This window comes from Elgaria multicarinata, chromosome 2, assembly GCF_023053635.1.
Source record: "Elgaria multicarinata webbii isolate HBS135686 ecotype San Diego chromosome 2, rElgMul1.1.pri, whole genome shotgun sequence".
In the NCBI taxonomy this organism is placed as follows: Eukaryota; Metazoa; Chordata; class Lepidosauria; order Squamata; family Anguidae; genus Elgaria; species Elgaria multicarinata.
In genome coordinates, this window is record NC_086172.1 from 125942166 (window position 1) to 125961943 (window position 19778).

General features: G+C 41.8%; 1 protein-coding gene across 1 annotated transcript in view; it reads right to left on the reverse strand.

Moving 5' to 3' along the window:
* Window positions 1-2443: 2443 nt before the first annotated feature.
* The window catches only part of LOC134392872 (cytochrome c oxidase assembly protein COX16 homolog, mitochondrial), a 52096-nt gene continuing 34761 nt past the window's right edge, over window positions 2444-19778 (reverse strand). The window contains exons 3-4 of the mRNA XM_063117596.1: window positions 17500-17562; window positions 2444-2723 (exon numbers count right to left, since the gene is read on the reverse strand). Of these exons, the coding sequence (XP_062973666.1) occupies window positions 2631-2723; window positions 17500-17562 (156 nt within the window). The 3' untranslated portion in view covers window positions 2444-2630. The remainder of the gene's footprint in view (window positions 2724-17499; window positions 17563-19778) is intronic.

Below are 19778 nucleotides of genomic sequence, written 5' to 3' on the forward strand. Positions count from 1 at the left end.
CTAAATATAACCAGTTCCTTTAACTTTCCTCATAGTACCAAGTTTCTCAGCCCTTGAACATCTTTGTTGCCCTTTGCTGAACTTGTTCCAATTTATCTGAATCTTCCTTAAAGTATTCGAGGTGAGGTCTGACTAGCGCAGAGTAGACTGGAAGTATTACTTTCCATTGGCTAGACCTCACCTTGAATATTAGTTAGAACCATGTCTCCCATTCAGAGTGAGCATGTGTGTGTGTTAGGGAGAGAGAAAGAGAGGGAGAGAAAGAGAGAGAGAATACTGTATATGGATATGGCTCATCATGTAGGTCTTTCCAACTCAATCAACTGGCAAGGAAAATTTACACATTTGGCCTAGCTGTTGTGGTTGAGGTTCGTTCTCTCTCTCTCTCTCTCTCTCTCTCACACACACACACACACACACACACCGTGGAATATCAACATGGTGAAACAGCTCCTGTACTGTTCAGTCTACATGTGAATGAAGCCTCACACATCAAGGAATCAGGGTCAGTTTCTAGAAAGTAAAACAAAAATTATTCATTAGTAGTAGACTCCTTACAGGACACAAGACAGAAGCCTGAGACTGTTGGACTAAGTAGTAAATGGTAACTGGGACACTTGCCCCTGCTCTGGCTGAGGTGAAACTGAAGCCTACTTCTAAAATTCTGGGATACAGTACATCTCCATGGCGGCCTTCACCGGAATGTTCCATGTACCATATGCTTCGCAACTTTTTATTTTCCACCATGATTTATATTAATGTGAGATCAGATGTAAATCTTTTAAAAGTAAACACATACCTACCAAGAATTAATACATAAAGACACAGAATCACACAATTACATGACTGAAGAAAAAGCCATCTTTGAGTTAGTCTCAGCCTCCCTCAATCTCAAAGTACACACAGCATGAACAGCCAGGAATTGCTGAACTTAAAAAATGTTGGGTTAAAACATTCTACAGCTTTTGTACAGGGAAAGCTGCCACCAGCAAATTGAAGAAGAGAGCAAGGCTACTGTAAAATAAAATGTGTGGCAAGCAGAATGAGCAACTGATGGGCCACAATAGCTCTTGTGGCTCCATGAGCTTGTATTTAGCCTCAGACCACAACTGAAGCTAATGGAACAATTATTTCACTGGGACCTGCTGGGTGATGGAAGCTTGATACAGCAAACAAAGGACTCTGTGTAAGAGAAGGCTGCTCATGAAGAATTCTGAGTGCTTGAGGGACTGAGGTGTAGCCTTGGCAAGTCATCTTCCCAGACAAACAGGCAGCTTGGAACCTTTCCTCAGACATGTTACTGTTCTAAGTTGGGATATTTCAAACACTCACAAGAAGCTTAACTAAAGATCGAATAGCCTTACCTGGTCCACAGTAAAGTGGTAGAGCACATGTGTTGCATGCAGATGATCCCAGATTCAGTCCGTAGCACCACCAATGAAAGGACCTCAGGTAACGAGGCTGGGACTCCAGTATGGTCAGCTCAGAACTGCTCCCATTCACAGCAGACAAGACTAGGTCAGATGACCTAAAGTTCTGATCCCATAGAAGAGTGCTTCATAAGTTCTACAGGATCATAGGAGAGGGCCATAGCTCAGTGGTAGAACACATGCTTTGTATGCAGAAGGTCCCAAGTTCGATCCCCAGCATCCCCAGATAGGGCAGGAGAAACTCCAGCCTGAAACCCAGCCAGTCAATACTGGGTGGGATGGGATCAACGCTCTGTCTCAGTATAAGGCAGCTTCCAATGTTCCTATCAAGCAGCACTTTGTTGAAAAGAAAATTCCAAGTGCCTTTACAAAAGTAGTAATTCCTATGTTTTGCTGAAGGAAGACGTGTTCTAGCCTACACTGAAGCCTTTTACTGTCCTGGCCCAGCTCCCCCAAATGTGATGCACTCCCTCCTTCCCACATTGAGGCTCACACCTCACTCTCCTTGGATCCATCAGCGCAGATTTCTTGCTGCCTCCTACAACATACAACCACTGAAGTCAGGAGTGGGCAATGTGGGCTAGAGGACCACAACTTCTATCAGCCACAGTTAGCCAATGGTGAAGGATGATAGGATTTTAGTCGTAGGCTAAAATATCTGGAGTGCAAGTTCCCCACCACTAACTTAGAAAGGACAGCCTTGGGAAGCATGTGTCATGGGTGATCTCCTCAACCATCCACTCAGAGGTTGAAACAGACAAGTACACACTTTTCATGTTCACTTGTAAAGCTGGCAACGCTGACTAACACGGCCAGTATTACATTAACATTCATAAAATTCATGGGTCTAATAAAAAGGCGAGAACCTGGACTAAGTTACTAGATATCAACCCACCTTTCGATGTCATGATTTTGGCCTTAACTGGTTGAAGAAATAGCAATAAAAGAAACTCTGGTGTTCTTGGCTAAAATGGTACAATTATTACACAAATAAAATGTACGGAGTATATCAGTTATTACTGGGAATCACACATCCGGATCTTTATTTGTAAGTTTCTGCTTAGCCATGATATCAGATCAAGACAGTTATTTCTTTGCTGGAGATAACCCCTAGTTATCCCATTCACTGGAAAAAGGCAGAGTTCAATGAAACACCAAGTGAATGAAGCCAGGCTGGCTTTCAGAGAAGTTCTGTTGCTGCTACCGCTGCTGATCTTGGAAGGACTTGGAATCTTCCCACGGACGGGGCCCTCGGATGTTCTTCCAGTCTTCAAAGTTGGCATTTTTCACTTTCTGTAGGGAAAAACAGGGGGGGGGACCCCAATATACAAGTTGGAAAACATTACTAGATCCTTCAGACATCTTTGATTCCTATCCATGAGTTGTAGCTTCTCCTTTGAAACCCGTGACCAAGATTTGTAGAGGAAATGTAGGGCAGTATCCCAATCGAGTGCTTATGACCCTGCCAATCTTTTTTGCACCCCACCGATTATCTTCTGCAAGCTGTGGGTCTTACTGATACCGTTGCGAAGTGGGACACACTGCTCATGTAACAGACGTTTAGTGCTTCCTGGGGGGAGGGGGAGCCTCAAAATGAGCAGAAACACTCATTTCTGGATCAGAATAGGTAGGCAGAGCTCACTTATGCAAGCTCCACTGACCTGCCCTGTTCCACAAATGAGTGTTTCCATTCATTTCTGGTTGCTCCTGAAAATGCTAAATCTCCATTCCAGAGTCAGTGGGTGCTGCCTGTGGAAGGGAATTGGCAGGGCGCAAAAGAATTGACGGGGCGTAAGCGCCCTGTTGGATACTAGCCAATATTAAGGAAATATGCAGAGGAGAACACATGTGAAGACAGAATTGAATATATCCAAAACTGTAACAGAAGAAAAGATGGAGATCCTCACGCCAGAGGTGGAACCTCTCATTTTCATCTGGCGCTTTGCAGCTTCCCCATAATCCCCTGTTACATGTTGCTGTGCCTCTAGAGCTTGGCTAACAACAAATTCACCACATACTGAATTTCTGCCAGGAGTTCATTACTCATAGGGTCCTTTTTAGCAGATGTGGACAAGACAAGAATTGTTGATTTGAGGTAGCGATAAAACTGAAAACGCACACAGACAGTATGACATCCCCTCTGGTCTTTCTTCCTGGGTCAATCGGTACAAGAGATCGTGGCCTGGAGGCACAATCAGTGGTAAAAGCAGAAAATACAACTTATTATATTAATAAAAACTGAATTGAAAAACAAATAATAAGGCCAAGAAAATTACAAGCACCTCAGAAACTTAGGAGTTAGAAATAGCTATTTAGCTTTGCAGAAGGCACATAATGAAAATGTTTGTGCTGTCTTCCAAGAACCAGAAATTTTTTTTTCCAGAAAAAAGCAAACTATTGTATAACCTGCCTGTTAATTGAAGCAAGAAATACTGGGAGTTGGGAGGAAAAAGTACTGGGGATCCAAAATGCTGAATGGCACCCCCAGGCGTTGCAATAGGTTCAAATATTAAGAGAACCTGGTAGGAATTATTAAAAGCCATGGGACTAACACATGGCAAGACATGACCTCCTGTGCTGAAATTTCCAAAAGCCACCAGATATTTGAACACAGACTACAGACGAGAGGGACTCAAAATCTCACATGGAGCCTAGGGGTACACAACTGAGGTTTTGAAAGGAAGAAAATAAAATCCAAAGGAAATATGAACTGGGACCAACATAATCAGCTGCCCATTCTATTTATAAGATGTGTTTTTTATAGCCAATCTACTATACTCAGTTTAAGTAGCGTCTCCCACGATTCCTTTTAAGTTAGCAGCTCAAGTCACTTTTCATCTGGTTTAGTTATTTTATACTCCCTAAGCAACAAGCGCTTTTCTCTATTAACAACTCCATTTTCCATCTTAATATTGAAAAAAGGGAAGAAAGGCAAAGAAAAGAAAGAGCTGCTCTTCATTGCCTTGTCTTGTTAGGCCTGTCCAAGAGGAAGTTTAATATCTTTGGAACTCCATGCCCACTTCTTAAAGTTTTCCTCCAACAAACACCCTTCCTTGGGTAGGCAGATTACTTACACCCAGAGCTCCTGTTTTGCTTTTTTAAATAATTATACAGAGAACAGAAATCCAGTTGGTGCAATTTCTTCTCAAAGTATACCTGGCTTATGAACAGAAAGCACCTAAAATAGACTTTCATTTTTTAAAAATTGAACATGTCCCAGTACTCCAAGTAATATCTTTTTATAGTTTCCACTGAGCTGCCCCCCTAAAAGGTAGAGTTGCAATGTTTAGCCAAGTAATCAATTAGATTGATTTAACAAGCAGATGCGATCAGGCCGATTTTTATATATTAAAAACAACAACAATACATGCAAGTACTTAAAGAAGTGCAAACAGCAGGTACATTCTTAAGAGGTATTCCACCTTCTGACTGACATGGGGGAGGCAGGGGCTGCCTCTTGTGAGATCCACCTTCTGACTGACATGGGGGAGGCAGGGGCTGCCTCTTGTGAGATGACGCACTTGCATGTTGCAGGAGGCACCAAGTGAACGGTTACCAAGTGTCCTTGTTAACATGTGTACACGAACCCACATAATTTACATGTATTCAACAAACCCGGAAATACAGTGATGTTTTACAAAGAAATAGTGAGCACATGATATATTTCACACTGTACCTTCACAAAACGGAGAAATTAGCTCACTGACCAAGATTAGGAACAAACAACACAAGTTTTATCTTACCATAAATGTTTACAGAGAGACAAAGACTTGATGAGTATATCAACCTCCTAGTCCTGGACCAGCAGGATATTTCTAACAACATGCTAATATCAGGACCCTCTTGATTCTAGCTGCCAGGAGCCTCTTGCTATAGGGCAGGGTTCGAAAAGTGCAACCCATGAGCCACATGAGGCCCACCAAGTCATTTCTGGCAGCCTGCCAGACCCTTTCACATCTGCCCCCACGGTGGTACTTCCTATCCCTTGCTTATCTGTGATCTCTTAGAAATCAGAGATGAGCAAAGGATTCTCTAAAGTCTAAGACAACCATTCCAAAACAAACATGGGTGCTTTGAACAAATTGCTACAGTGATGCAAACGAACTACAAATACGTGTGTACAAGTCAGCATAGCTGAGCTTCTCAGTACCAAAAGACAAAGAAAACAAGTGTACATAGATTTAATTAATAACTTAAAATTAATACAATTGATCAGCTAGGATTTCTTTAAATTGGGTAAATGGACTTTAAACTGAACTACTGAAAAGTCCACTACATTTTCTCTCTACTTTAAGCCAAAGCAAAACATTAGCAATATCCGGGGTGGGGTGGGGGTGCTAAATCAGGGTAGGGAACCTTTTTCCTGTTGAAGTCCACATTATCTTATTAAAAATTTGTTGGCTCTGTACTCCAGCAGTGGGTATGGACAGAGCCAAAGGTGAGTGTGGAGTTATGGAAGAAATTTCGGTATGCAAGAACGATAAAGATAACTGCATCCAAGCATTCTCCTTCTCCAACTTGCTCCATTCTCTCCACCAACTTTGTAGCTGAGAGACAGAGTAAATAATATCAATAACCCAGATTGCGACTGGTGAGGGGGCTTGGCTTGGGAAAATGGGCCATGGCCTGAGGAGACCCCAGAAGTCAAGACTGAAAGAACTGGAGGGTCCACATATGGTCCTTGTGCTGGATTTTCCTCAACCCACCCGAGTTAATGGTTGTAACTAGGGATGTGCACGGACCCCCGCTCCGCTTTTCTTCAAGATTCACGATTTGCGGATCGGGCCTCTTCGCTCCGCCTATGTCCGCTCCGCTCTGCTGCGGAGCTCCGGATCCGGATCGGAGCTCCGTTTCCCCCCCCATAGGCTTGCATTGAAAGCTAAAAAAGTATACAACTTTTTTTCTGTTAAAGTTAGAAACCTCAAGTTTGGCACCATGACACCTCATGGAGGTATACACACGCACGCCAAGTTTCAAGCCAATCCCATCATCCCCTGATTTTTGGGGAATTTATGAAAGTCGGACACCCCAGTATCTCAGGGATTTAAAGCTGCAGACAGCTCAATGGGCCCATTTCAAAGGAAATCCCAACATGCCATGAATTGGGGAGTAGAGATAAACCTAAATATTAATCTTCTTCCACACTTGAAAAATTGATTTGGAACTTGAGCACAGGAAGGACTTCTCCCCTGAGTCAAAGCAAGACACACAAAAACCATCCCTGCGAGGTGAGCAGGGGAGGAGGGAGGGAAGGCAGGCAGGCAGGCAGCAGACATTTCTGGGGGCACAAGGAAGTGAGCCAAGGATAGTTTCAAAGACAGTAATGCATATAAAATGGAATAAATAAATAAATAAATAAACAAAGGAGGGGTGGAATTAAAAGCAGCAGTGTTGCTGAATAAACAACAAGAATAATTTTTTAAAAAAGGCTATATCTGTCTTTTACCAGTAAGAGGGGAGTGGACGTGCCCAAGGGGAGGGGGAATCATCTGCCAATTTGACTGGTCCTGTCTAGGTACCAGTCTTTAAGAAGCAAACGCTCACTTCAACTCATGATAGGCATTCTCTCCAGTGATTTACCTTTGGAGGACTCTGATGATCCTCCAAGGTCAGGAGAGTGCACTGGGCACGTCCACATGCCCTAGGGGAGCTCATCCCCTTGCACCACATCTATGCAGTTGTTCCCCAAAGTTAGGGTGGGTAGCAGTGCTGTGTTTTCTATCTCTTATTATTGGCTTAGTATATGATTTCAGGTTGTGTTTGTGCATTTGGTGGGGCTACTGTTTTAAAAAACACTGGGAAAAGTCCGTTCAGACTAAGAAAGAGAAGTTCCCAGAATCCCAAGTTACCCGTTTTGCCTATCCCCTCCTCCAACTTTGGGATCATGTGATCATGACCGGGAGTTGAGTCTGCCCCTCAGCCCTTCGAAAAAGGTACATTTTCCTGCTGTTTTACCCGATTTTTCCAAAAATTCTAGCAAGCGAACCGCAGAACGCAGAGAGCTGAGAGTAGGCTCAAAATGACCCCCAGCCATGACTCTCTAAGCACAAGAAGTTTCAGAAAGATAGCTTAAAAAACAACACAGTTATCCCCTATTCTTTTCCGCAATGCAATTCTATGGGTGAAATTTTTCAAAATGGCGATCGGATCGGTCAGCGAAAAGAGAAGCGCTCCGTGTATGGGCGCTTCTCTTCGCCGTGCTTCTACAGGTCCCCGGTCTGCTTCTACTCCGCCTCTGGGCAAGGCGGAGCAGGCCAATTCGCTTCTGATTCTCCCCTTCTAATCGGAGCGGAGCACATCCCTAGTTGTAACTTACTTCCCTAATCTATATCAGATGGCATGGTGGCAGCTAGGACTAGTTCAATGTCCAATATGACGTCCTGGGTTTAGGCAACTCCATTTACTCCAAATCTGTAGAAGGTATTCTGTTCTGGCCATTATTTGGCAGTTGTGTTGAATACTGTTCTACTGGGAAATAAGAAAGCAGAGCTGAACAAGAAGCGGAATCTTAATACAAAACTTCACTGAGAAGGGGCAACTTTTCTGTTTCTGCCAACTTTGGTAAATGCAAAAATAAACAGTTGACAAGGAATCCCAATAATACTCAATAGCCCCTCTAGTGAACCTTCCATGATGAGAATGAAAGATTGTAATTAATTATATTTTCTAATGAGGAGTGGGGGGTGGAGGAGAAAGGAGACATACACATGTAATTCCCATATCGTAGCACTTACGATGCTCCAACATACTTGGTTTGACTATGGCTTAAAGCTTGATCTATACATGTAGCAGAAGGAGCTGATAAAGTCCACATCAAAGGAAATGTACCATTTCATGTTCCAGATGTGGGATACTATTTTTAAATGCTCTGCAACATACCAAAAAAGTGCATACCATAGGAAAACTAGAAAAGCAGGAAGAAAGAAGGTAGGGCTAATATATTAGCTCTGCAATGCTACTCTTTCTTCTTTATCTTTTCTTTCTTTTTATTTATTTTTTGTCAAGGATATTCACCGCTTACAACCTAAAATAGTGCAGGCTTCTCTACCAGCACTTTATCACCTAATGCTATGGTATGTGTAAATACCAGCTTGAAAGAATTAGCCCAGGGCCAAAACAGGTATGTTCGTGTAATGGCAGCCTTCCCGCCAAAAAAAAATCCCTAATCCAGTCAAAGCTGCATAAAGTATGGAGTCCATAAACATAATGACATGTGGATGGGTCACATTCCCTCCTCAATTTGAAATGTCTGTGTAAGTATAGCCCCAAGCCTCTAGTTCCCAGTGCCCAGCTCTGAACTTTCACCTCTCCTACTGTTGCTTCAGATATGAACCCTTCACTTACACACTGGATGAGCAAACTCAACCCCTCACATAATAAGATTACATTTATTATTAACCAGATGCTTGAGAAGAACAGCTGATTGTGTGGTGGCCCTGTTTTTATGTTATGTTATGTTATTTTATTTATTGTACTTATTATTAGCATTTTTATACTACCTTATTTGCAAAAAGCCATGAATGTGGTGCACAGCAATTTAAAACAATAAAACCTCAAAATAAGAGCATTAAAAACAGTAAAACATTAGAACAGGGGAGCAGAACCTCAGGCTTAGGGGCCAAATCCATCCCTCCAGGGGTCCCCAAAAGACTGTGCCCCTTTCGCCGCCTACCAATCATTTGGCAGTTTCTGGACAGTTCTTTCTGCATTCTCAAAGGTTGAAATGCCTCTGCTGAGGCCTAGTTCTGCTAAAATATTTCTGCTAAAATAGTCTGGTCCCTTTGGCATTTGGGCTCTGCCTTTTTTGCCTTTGGCTCGGTCCGCCCCTGGAATGTAGCTCCCAAGAGAATTCGTCCCTTGGACTGAAAGAAGTTCAAAACCCTTGCAAATGTTAAAACAACTACATAATTTAGAAGGTTACTTTTAAAAGGTTACTTTAAAAAGGTTACTTTAAAAAGCTGGGTCTTCACAGCCTTTCTAAAAGCCAAGGGAAGGGGAGCCAACTATACTTTTTGAGGGAGAGCATTCCATAGTTTGGGAGTGATACAGGAGAAAGCTCTGTCATGCGTGCCTGATAAACAGGCCTCTGTAAGTAATGGTGCCCTCAAAAGGGCCTCTCCTGAAGATCATAATATTTGTGTAGGTTAATAATGAGACCAGTAGCCCCTAAGATAGCCAGGTCCTAAGATGTTTAGCTTAGGTTAAAGCCAACACCTTTCAATGAGCCTGGAAAACAACTGGCAACCAGTGCAGCTGGTGCACCAAGTGTAATTGTGTAAACACACTCCTTGCCAGCACCAGCACCTGAAGAAACGAGGACAGCGTAGCATCAAAGGGCACTTCCAAGGGGCAACCCTGATCCTTTAGGGAAAGAGCAAGCCCTTCCAGAATGGATTGAATCCCAATCCCAGAGTCAGGCTAACCAACAATACGATTCTTTCCCTTCAAAGTGGATTGGGGCATCCGGGGAGGGGGCTGTGCCTGGCTGCGTATTTGTGTGGGATGTTTGGTTCAGATGAGATGTTATCTGACTATTGGAGGAGCGGCAGGAAAGCTTGCTCTTCTACCACACAAGCTACGTCTTCAATAAGTTTGATCAAAATTAAAAGAGGAGATGGGCAGGGATGGAATGCATCAATCCTAGATCGAATCATTAAAAAGCTGGAGTTAAGGGGGAGAAAAATGGTTGAATCAACACTAATGATAAAACAGTATGTGCACTAATAAAGCATGTTTACCCTAGCGATCAGAGAGAAAATGAGGGAGGCAGCCAAAGTTGGACCACTCACCTCCATGAACCACCACAATGGCACTCCAGTACATGTAAGAAAAATTGGGGTATTTCTCCCTGTCCCCCTTAGTCTCCATTTGCTACTGCTATTTCACAGCTGGCTATACTATACACACATCTGGGGGGAAGGGACAAAAAATAAACAAATAGTCCTTGTGCAATGAGAACATAATATAACCTCCTGCAAGAACCATAAATTGGAATGGACAGAGATAAGCAATGGCTTGACAGTACACTTGACAGAACTGTCACTTTTGGGGAAAGCCTGCACACACTGCTGAGTCAGGTGAGTAACTAGCAGAGGCAAGGCTCAAGTACCGAGCACACTCGAGATCCCACTGGTTCCCTCAAGCTTCATCCTAAAGAGGGTTAGCTTAAATGTTCAAGACAAGCAAAGGATTGTTAGGTGGAAGGAGGAGAAACAATCTCTGCCCAGTCCTACCCTAGGCTGTTTTGCACTTTGTAAACCAACAGACTGAATCCAGTGCTGTGCTATTATTTCAGTGGTTTTCTACACCACACTGGATCCATTAAGCAGGGACACCTCTCCACACTGCCAAGCATACCTAGGCAAGAGGGATCACAGTCAAGCCCTTAGCTCTGAGTTGGGAACACATTAATGAAACCTTTGGGCACAGCTTTACTCAGTGAGCGTAAGGCCTAAACAGCTATTCTGAGCTGCTTGGAGACAGGACAGGACATAAATTTAATACAAATATGCTAATTTGCTTTGGAACTCTGGGGATTAGAGTTATTTAGAAATAAAGAAAATGGTGATTACAAGAAGTTCTCTACTATTTAAAGAAAATTAGCTTATCAGGATATGTTTGCTTCTTATACTTGCCTTTGTTTTGGGGTTTTCACACACACACACACACACACACACACACACACACACACACACACACACTCCACCACCTCAGATAATGTAGACCACGGTGTTCTAGCATGAAATCCTGTGCTTTGCATTTTTACAATCTGCTTTACAAGGTGCATCCCAGAAGTGGAGCTCCGCTCCCATTAGTTCTGGTGGCACTTGTAGAACGACCAGTGATTTATTAGGCAAATGAGACAGCAAGGCCTAGCTGGCTGCACAAGAACATACACACTTGTGAGCAGAATGCTTAAACAGTGTGTGTATGTGTACTTGGGGCAGTAGCTTATTCCCAGAGCACCAAATAGACAGAACACATGATAGACCTGCAAGTGCAGCCATTTGATATATAAATATATGCACCAATTGTAGCTCTCGCATGAGACCTTGAAAGAACATCAATATCAGAAGCAGTGCTGTATGGATAAACAGAACTTCACCCGTCTTATACAATACAGCTTAGTAATTATTCACCAGCACAAGCTCCTTCTCGAAATATATGGTACTAATATGAACTACAAACTATTCCCCCTTCTAAATATGTTGTTTAGAGACTCTCACTGCAGAAACAAAAAAGTGGTTGAATGGGGGATTGAAGCAGCTAACATTCTAATTAGATAATGGATAACTATTAGCATGCACTTAATAATGAGTGCTATTACCATACGAGTTGGGCAGAGATTCAGAAGAATAAGGCTGTCCTATAAAGGACATTTAGCAGTCATCAATCAGAAGGGAAGAAATGAGAGCTACCTCTTCACTGTCCTGAAGTTGCATCTGCATTACAAACATTATAATTTTAACCCTTCTCCCTAGGAGCATGGAAATTGTAGTAAAAATTATGTTAGAAATGCATACACCCTTCACAATTTCAAGGAAGCAACAGATCTTTAAAATATGTATATGCCGCAAGAACAGTTGCTTCTAGTCAGCATCACTACAGAAATAGTACTGAGGCAGAATGCAAGAGGTTTACCACATGCACATGGATTCACTCTGTGTGTGGGGGGGGGGGGTGCGCGCACGCGCAGAAGATGTAAACTACCTGTAGATCTCCAGTTTACTCTTTCAATAAGGTCCTTGATGTGGAACAAGGCCCTGAACTTCAAGATTCCTTCCTATTTTACTGTTCTAACCTTCATTGAACAATACACACAAACCTATAAAGCCTTTATACAACTGTTGGGAATTTGCTATTACCTTTAACAAGGAGTACCATAAAAAAAAAATCATATATCTTTCTCCTTCAAATTCCATTCATCTTCTCGTGCAATGGCAACGAGACTGAATGAAATCGTTTTTACAGCACCTTAAAAGTACCATTTACTCATACATTGAAAGGAAGCACAAGGTGACCAAACCTCCAAGCATTCTGCAAACACAGATCATGGCTGTTACTGCAAATCTCCCTTCCACCAGTCAAAGTCTGATTCAAGTATGTTAAGGGCAATGGAATCACCACAGCCCAGCCTTCTCTGACTTGGTGCTCTACAGATATTTTGGACTATAACTCCTAGGATTCCTCAACACTGGCTCATGGGAGTTGACATCCAAAAGATCTGTACACATCTTTTCTAGCGGTCCTCAAAGGGGTTTGTAATAATTTATTTATCTATTTATTACATTTTTATACCACCCAATAGCCGAAGCTCTCTGGGCAGTTCACAAAAATAAAATCAGACTTATGGGCAGACAATATTGCCCTCACAATAATTGATTTGGAATACCTTTCTCCGCTGTGGCACCCCGGTTGTGGAATGAGCTCCCCAGAGAGGTCCGCCTGGCGCCTACACTGTACTCCTTTCGTCACCAGCTGAAGACCTTTTTATTCACTCAGTATTTTAACACTTAATTTTAACTTAAATTTAAATTATACTGTTTTAACTCTGTATTTTAACCTTATATCAATTTTGCTGCGTGGTTTTATCCTGGTTGTGCTTTTTATATTGTATTTTGTATTTGTATTTTTAACTTGTTGGTTGTTTTATGATGGTTTTAATTTTTGTGAACCGCCCAGAGAGCTTCGGCTATTGGGAGGTATAAAAATGTAATAAATAAATAAATAAATAATACCAGGTGCTCTTCCTGATATCAGACAATGGTATCATGTGACTCCTGAAACTGTTTCCCTGAAAGGTGGTAGTGGTAGCAAAGGGTGGGGTGATGGTACTGGTGGGCAGATGTTCTCCAGAATCTTCTCCACAGCCCATCAGGTGTTCCTGTTGCCATTAGTACTCTGAGCAGATGGTACTGTTCTGTAATGACATCTATTATGCATGAAATGTCACACCCTAACTTTTAACCATTAATTGCAAAATTACCTATTTTCAGACTTTTCTAGTAATCAGGACAACTTGAATCACACATTTACCAAATTTTAGTTTTCTAGATTATGTGGAAGTACTTCACCACTTCATGCACATCTCTTTTGAGGAAAAAAAAAGTTTGTAAATGTACAAAAAAACAAAGGGTACCAGCCTTCGGCAAGACTGAGGCCCTTTCTACACCTAAGGATTATCCCAGGAAAATGGAGGGATTGTCCCTGCCTGCTCCCGGGATCTTCTGTGTGTCACTTGGATGCACAGGGATGATCCCGGGGAAAAAAGCAGGTGTAGAAACGGCCTGAGACTCTGAATAGGAGAAAGGAGGGCACATCATTCCTAAAAGCAAGTTTCCTGATTGAGGTCAGGGTAGTAGTAGCAGTAACAATAACAATAGTAACAACTGCAGGCAAAGTGTTGAACAGTTCACTATGAGCTCATGTTTTTCTTCAAATTCCCTCTGTACATGCAGGGCTGTGGAGTCAGAGTCGTGGAGTCGGAGTCGGAAGCAATTCTTGGGTTACTGGAGTCAGAGTTGGTAAAAATGTACCGACTCCGACTCCTAATAAATTAAAATTGTATATAGAGTTGCGATATGTCCCTGAAAACCAAGATTGTCCTGGGTTCCAGCCAATTCCAAAATATTCTGGCTGGTTGGACAAAAATCCTGGATTCACAGTCCAGCTGGCCAGAGAAATTCAAACCCCCCCTCAGTGGATCGGCAGCAGCAGAGAAAAAGACGGATCAACGTGCTGCCTTTTCCAGAGTGCCGCTGCTTCTTCACAGGCAGGCTCAGACGAGTCACCGTGACTCAGGTGCTCCAAGCATGTGAGTTCCAAGCACAAGAAGGAGTTTGGTAATCTTGGCTGGTTGTGGTAAGTGCTGGGCCCCGCTGAGTTGTTTGTGGGGGAAGAAAGAGTTTTTGGGGGTGTATGAGGGAGGGATTGGGGGGAGGAAGGAAAGGAAGCACAAAAACAAACTTTCACTTTTAACTGAATAAAATACAGTTGTTACGAAGTAGCTCTCCTGTGAGTGAGCAGTACAGACTCCATTTTGAGGCAACCAACAGTCAAGGTGTCTTCACCCCTCCATCTCCAACAGAGATGAGGAAAAAAACACAGGAATGGGGCTGAGAGCAATCACAAGGCTAGGTCAAGCAATTCATTTAGATAAGAATCACCTTACTTAGCCACAGATGCTCTATGACCAATGTCTAAAGATTCCTTACAAGTGTGTGTGTGTGAGTCTCATTAGAATGTGTGCAAGTTGTACACAGGTCTAATGAGAGCATATCACGTAACACAGTAAAGGAGATTTTTATTTGGATTTTAGAAAATATAACCTCATTGTTTTCATTTTGGGGCTTCTTTAATAAATAAAATAAAAAAACCAGAATGTCTTAGATACAACCTTTAGACCAGGGCTTTAACAGGTTAGGGTTCTAAAAAGTTGCATGCTTGCAGTCGATGTAGGAAATATATAGAAAATTTATTTCCTATATTGATATATAATTAAAGGAGTCGGAGATGCCATGAATAAAGGAGTCGGAGTTGGAGGTTTTATGTGCCGACTCCACAGCCCTGTGTACAGAAGCATATAATTAAAGATATCCAACATATTATTTATTTATTTATTTATTTATTTATTTATTTATTTATATAGCACCATCAATGTACATGGTGCTGTACAGAGTAAAACAGTAAATAGCAAGACCCTGCCGCATAGGCTTACATTCTAATAAAATCATAATAAAACAATAAGGAGGGGAAGAGAATGCAAACAGGCACAGGGTAGGGTAAACAGGCACTGGGTAGGGTAAAACTAACAGTATAAAGTCAGAACAAAATCTTGTGGGTTTACACCTCGACTTATATATCTAGCTCAGAGATGTGCCCCTGGACATCTTTCCTAGAGTTCACCAAGGTGGCCTACACCTTCCATTTTAAAAAAAGGAACATATTTTCTTACTGGAAGCTGGGATTGCAGTGAAATTGGATTCTTTTGGTGCTGAAAACTGGGTTCAAAGGAATTGTTTAGTGACTCAGACCGCCACCTCTTCCTTGTACTCAGTCTTTTGGGCAGATTTCTTGTACCTTTTCCATACCTCCCATGGCAGCCATTTTGTGGTGGTACCCAGGACAGTTTCTCAAATTGCCAAATGTAACCAAATGTCCCAAAAAGGTCGCCTACCCATGCTTTTGCTGAACCCTGTAGGTTCTGAGACACTTTCCAAACTGGGACAAACTGAGTTTCCCTCTACTTTGAGAAATGTGTCGATTTCCAGTGGGTCAAGGCAAAGCATAAGAATTCTTTAGCCACTTCTTCCATCAGGTACAATCCTTGCAAGGATAATCTGAATGGATATTTAATGTTTTCCTAATTCGTTTTTGTGGTATTACTTTTAATTTTCTCATAACAGTTAATACAATTCTGGCTATTTAAATATTTCCCTTCGAGAAACTATTTAAACCTAGCAGAAAGGAAGTACTGCATATCTATCTATGCACACAATTCCAGAATGAGTTGTGGGGAGCTCATTGTACTATGCACAATAATTGTACTATGTACAATAATTGAATAAAATAAAGTTAAATCAATATTAAAACGAGACACTTTTTTTTAGCTATGTGATAGTTCCTCCACATAAATAAATCAGAGCAGAGTTACAATAACAACAAGGGAGCATGGAAGGCAAAAGGCTTCCGAAAAGGCAAACAGATTAAGAATTTTAAACATGGATATTTAGAGAGGCATTTCATTCCACTTACAAAGTAGTAATTAATGATTCTGAATGAAAATGCATTTTTAAATATGGTGATGCCCTAGACTTAATTATTACCAATCATATTTTCCCCCTTCCTCTTCCATCCTTAAGTAAATAGTAAAAACTGAAGTGGAAAACTGCTCTACATAAAATGCTTGAGAAGCCAGACGAGGGTATTGGATCAGCGTTGGTCTGTATTCTACTCCTGCTGCCTACCCTCTTTGATCTTCCTTGGAGTCTGGCTCTAGACCTAGCTAAACAAGGATTGCGAAGGGAGTGGGGAGAAGATGACAAAATTATAAATCGTGCGGAGAAAGTGTATGGGGAGAAGTTTTTTAGCTCTCTCCCATAACAATAGATTCTGGGGTTATCCAATGAAGCTAAATAGTGGGAGATTTGGGACAGACAAAAGGCAGTACGTACTTCTTCATATGGCTTAGGCTTAGCATGGAATTTGCCACCACAAGATTCTAACTTGAATAGGTTTAGAAGGAGATTAATCGAGGATATGGCTATCAATGGCTACTAGTCATCTTAACTATATAATGCCTCCAGGTTCTGGGTCAGCATGGCTCTGATAGCAGTTGCTGGGGAACACAAGCAGGAGTGTGCTGTTTCACTCATGTCCTACTTGTGGGCTCCCCACAGGTATCTGGTTGGACAGGCCTTTGATCTGATCCAACACGGCTCTTACGTTCTTACTGTCCAAGTAAATAAAAGACAATGGAGACCTCTCCTGTCCTGGTGAAAATGAAATTCATTTCCAGTCCTAAGGCTAGTCATTAGTGGAAAATGCGTATCTTCCCAAATCACATGCATTTCTTAAGAAAATGAAAAAAAAAATCTTTTCAACGGTATATATTTTAATGCTGGCTGTCAAGTGGAGCCAGAAAACCACAAAAGTTGCAAGCAGCATGAGAGGCTGATAAATTAACAGCCAGTGTCACAAAGGCAATCATATGGTTTTGCAATTAGCCACATGGATCCATCATAAGGTTAGCTGTATAAATGGAGGCATATGTGTATTCCAGTCAGACCTGCAATTTTTTTATAGTCTAACCACAGGAACAGTAAAAATGGCATTTGCAGTGCTGTATTTGGCAGATGGACATCAAAGGAGGGGTGTGCACTAAAAAGGCTTTGAACTCTCAAAAGATTGTTTCTACCAAAATAAATAAAGCAGCCTGGTTTTACTGGATGGCTTTGAAATTAAAGCCAGGGGTTGTTTAATTTTAGTTATGGGTAGAAAATGCCATATTATCACTAGGGCAGGGTAGAAAAGAAAATGCTTTAGTACCAGTACATGCAGTGAACCATACCTCATATTCCGATTCCAGAGTCACTTTGCTATTTTTTATTCTTTCTTCCAAAGCTGGATCAACCTGCCAAGTTAAGAATAAAGAAAATATATAACAAGTAAATTTGTTAGAAATCCTAATTTTCTGAAGGCTGACAAATCAAGACTTTTTTCTCTCCAGCCTGTTATAAATGTACTATTTCCCTGTGTGAGGAAAGGAAAGGAAAGGAAAGGAAAGGAAAGGAAAGGAAAGGAAAGGAAAGGAAAGGAAAGGAAAGGAAGTGAATCTCTTAATTCATAGATGATTGGCAAGGCATCAGTATTCTAACTGGTTCTTTGTGACAATAGGGTCTGGCAAGATCTACAGAATAGATCTTGCAAGGAGTGGTCAACTTGAAATTCTGAGCTTTTCACCTAGATTCTCCTGGCTAGTCTACAGGAAGGAAGGAAGGAAGGAAGGAAGATTACCAGCATGTTCATAAATGGTACACTGAAAATGTCTTGCACCCATTTCTATTCCTAAAATGAGAACCTGGACAGGTTGACAAATCTCCAGGGAAGATTTGGTTTATTTATTTTCATGGCTAGATGTACTTTTTTTCTGGCTTAATTCCAATTCTGATCACAAACCAAACAGTTTAAGATTGCCAGAGCCTCACTAAAGTTCAACAGAACTGATCACACCAGGAATACAAACACAACAGCCACGTTCTGCTCATTTCCTGTCCTCAAGGAGTCCATTTTGGAAACTGCATACTGATGTTCTAGAGACTTGAAGAAACACCTCGTTCCAAAAAGATGGTATACATTCAAACGCATAGCTAACAAATTCTGCATAGTTAAAGCAATGGTATTCCCCATAGTAACCTATGGCTGCGAGAGCTGGACCATAAGGAAAGCTGAGCGAAGGAAGATAGATGCTTTTGAATTGTGGTGTTGGAGGAAAATTCTGAGAGTGCCTTGGACTGCAAGAAGATCCAACCAGTCCATACTCCAGGAAATAAAGCCAGACTGCTCACTTGAGGGAATGGTATTAAAGGCAAAACTGAAGTACTTTGGCCACATAATGAGAAGACAGGATACCCTGGAGAAGAGGCTGATGCTAGGGAAAGTGGAAGGCAAAAGGAAGAGGGGCCGACCAAGGGCAAGATGGATGGATGATATTCTGGAGGTGACAGACTTGACCTTGGGGGAGCTAGGGGTGGCAACGGCCGACAGAAAGCTCTGGCGTGGGCTGGTCCATGAAGTCACGAAGAGTCGGAAACGACTGAACGAATAAACAACAATATACATACTGTCATATTCTCTCCACTTCTGAAAGTGGTGAGAAGTTCCAGGGGTGCAAGCACTCACCTGGGATTGGATTTCTTTGGAAGGAGGGTCACTGAAGACTTATGACATTCTTAATATTTGAGGGCTGGGTTTTTTGCAAGCTGAGCCAGGTGGACTCATAGCTTAAACACTCCAGCAAACAACTAAATCCACTGTCCCACATCAGATTTCCAGAGAAAGGCAGCCAGTATTCCAAAATGCTTTAGCAAACACGGCCCCCAAGGTCAGCTTTCTGTAACTCTCTCTGATTCAAACTGCATTCTCCTTTTCACACACCTAGGGCAGTATCCAATATTGTCGCTGTGCCTCTGCTCATTCTGCTGTACCCGGAGGTCTGACTGCTAGCACAACAGCAAGCTAGCTCTCCCTAAAGTAACCAAAAAATTAGTCTGAATCCTCATTTCTGGAACATGACAGCTCCCTTCTGCAACCTCTGCTGATCTGTCCCATTCCAGAAAGGAGCATTTAGTCTCATTTCTAGTTGCTTCAAGATTTGCACTAGCAGAATGACCAGCACTGGATATTGTCCCTAGATTGTATCATCTTTAGTTAGAAGTTGGGGGAGGAAGGCATCTCCCCATTAAACATTTTCTAGGCTTTCTGAAGATTTATTGAAGATTGTCTAACTAATTCCCATGAAAGCACATCACCTGAATATTCGGGGCTATTAGCATTCCTTTTTCATGTTCAAGACTCTGTCCAGATATATTGCCTTAGGTTAAGGCAACACAGGGACAGTCCTATTCACAGAAAACTAAGAGGAAACCTATAACGATTTCAAAGTGAACAACTTGTAAAGTTATGGGTATGAATGCAAGTATAAAGTGTTGGTACTATTTTCTTTCTACAAGCTCTCCCCTCCACCATGCTTATATATCCACTACCTTTCTGGCATTTGACCTTTCTGCATACCTCAATAGTACAAAACATTTTAAACATGAAGAAATGGTTCTGGTTATAAGGCGACGT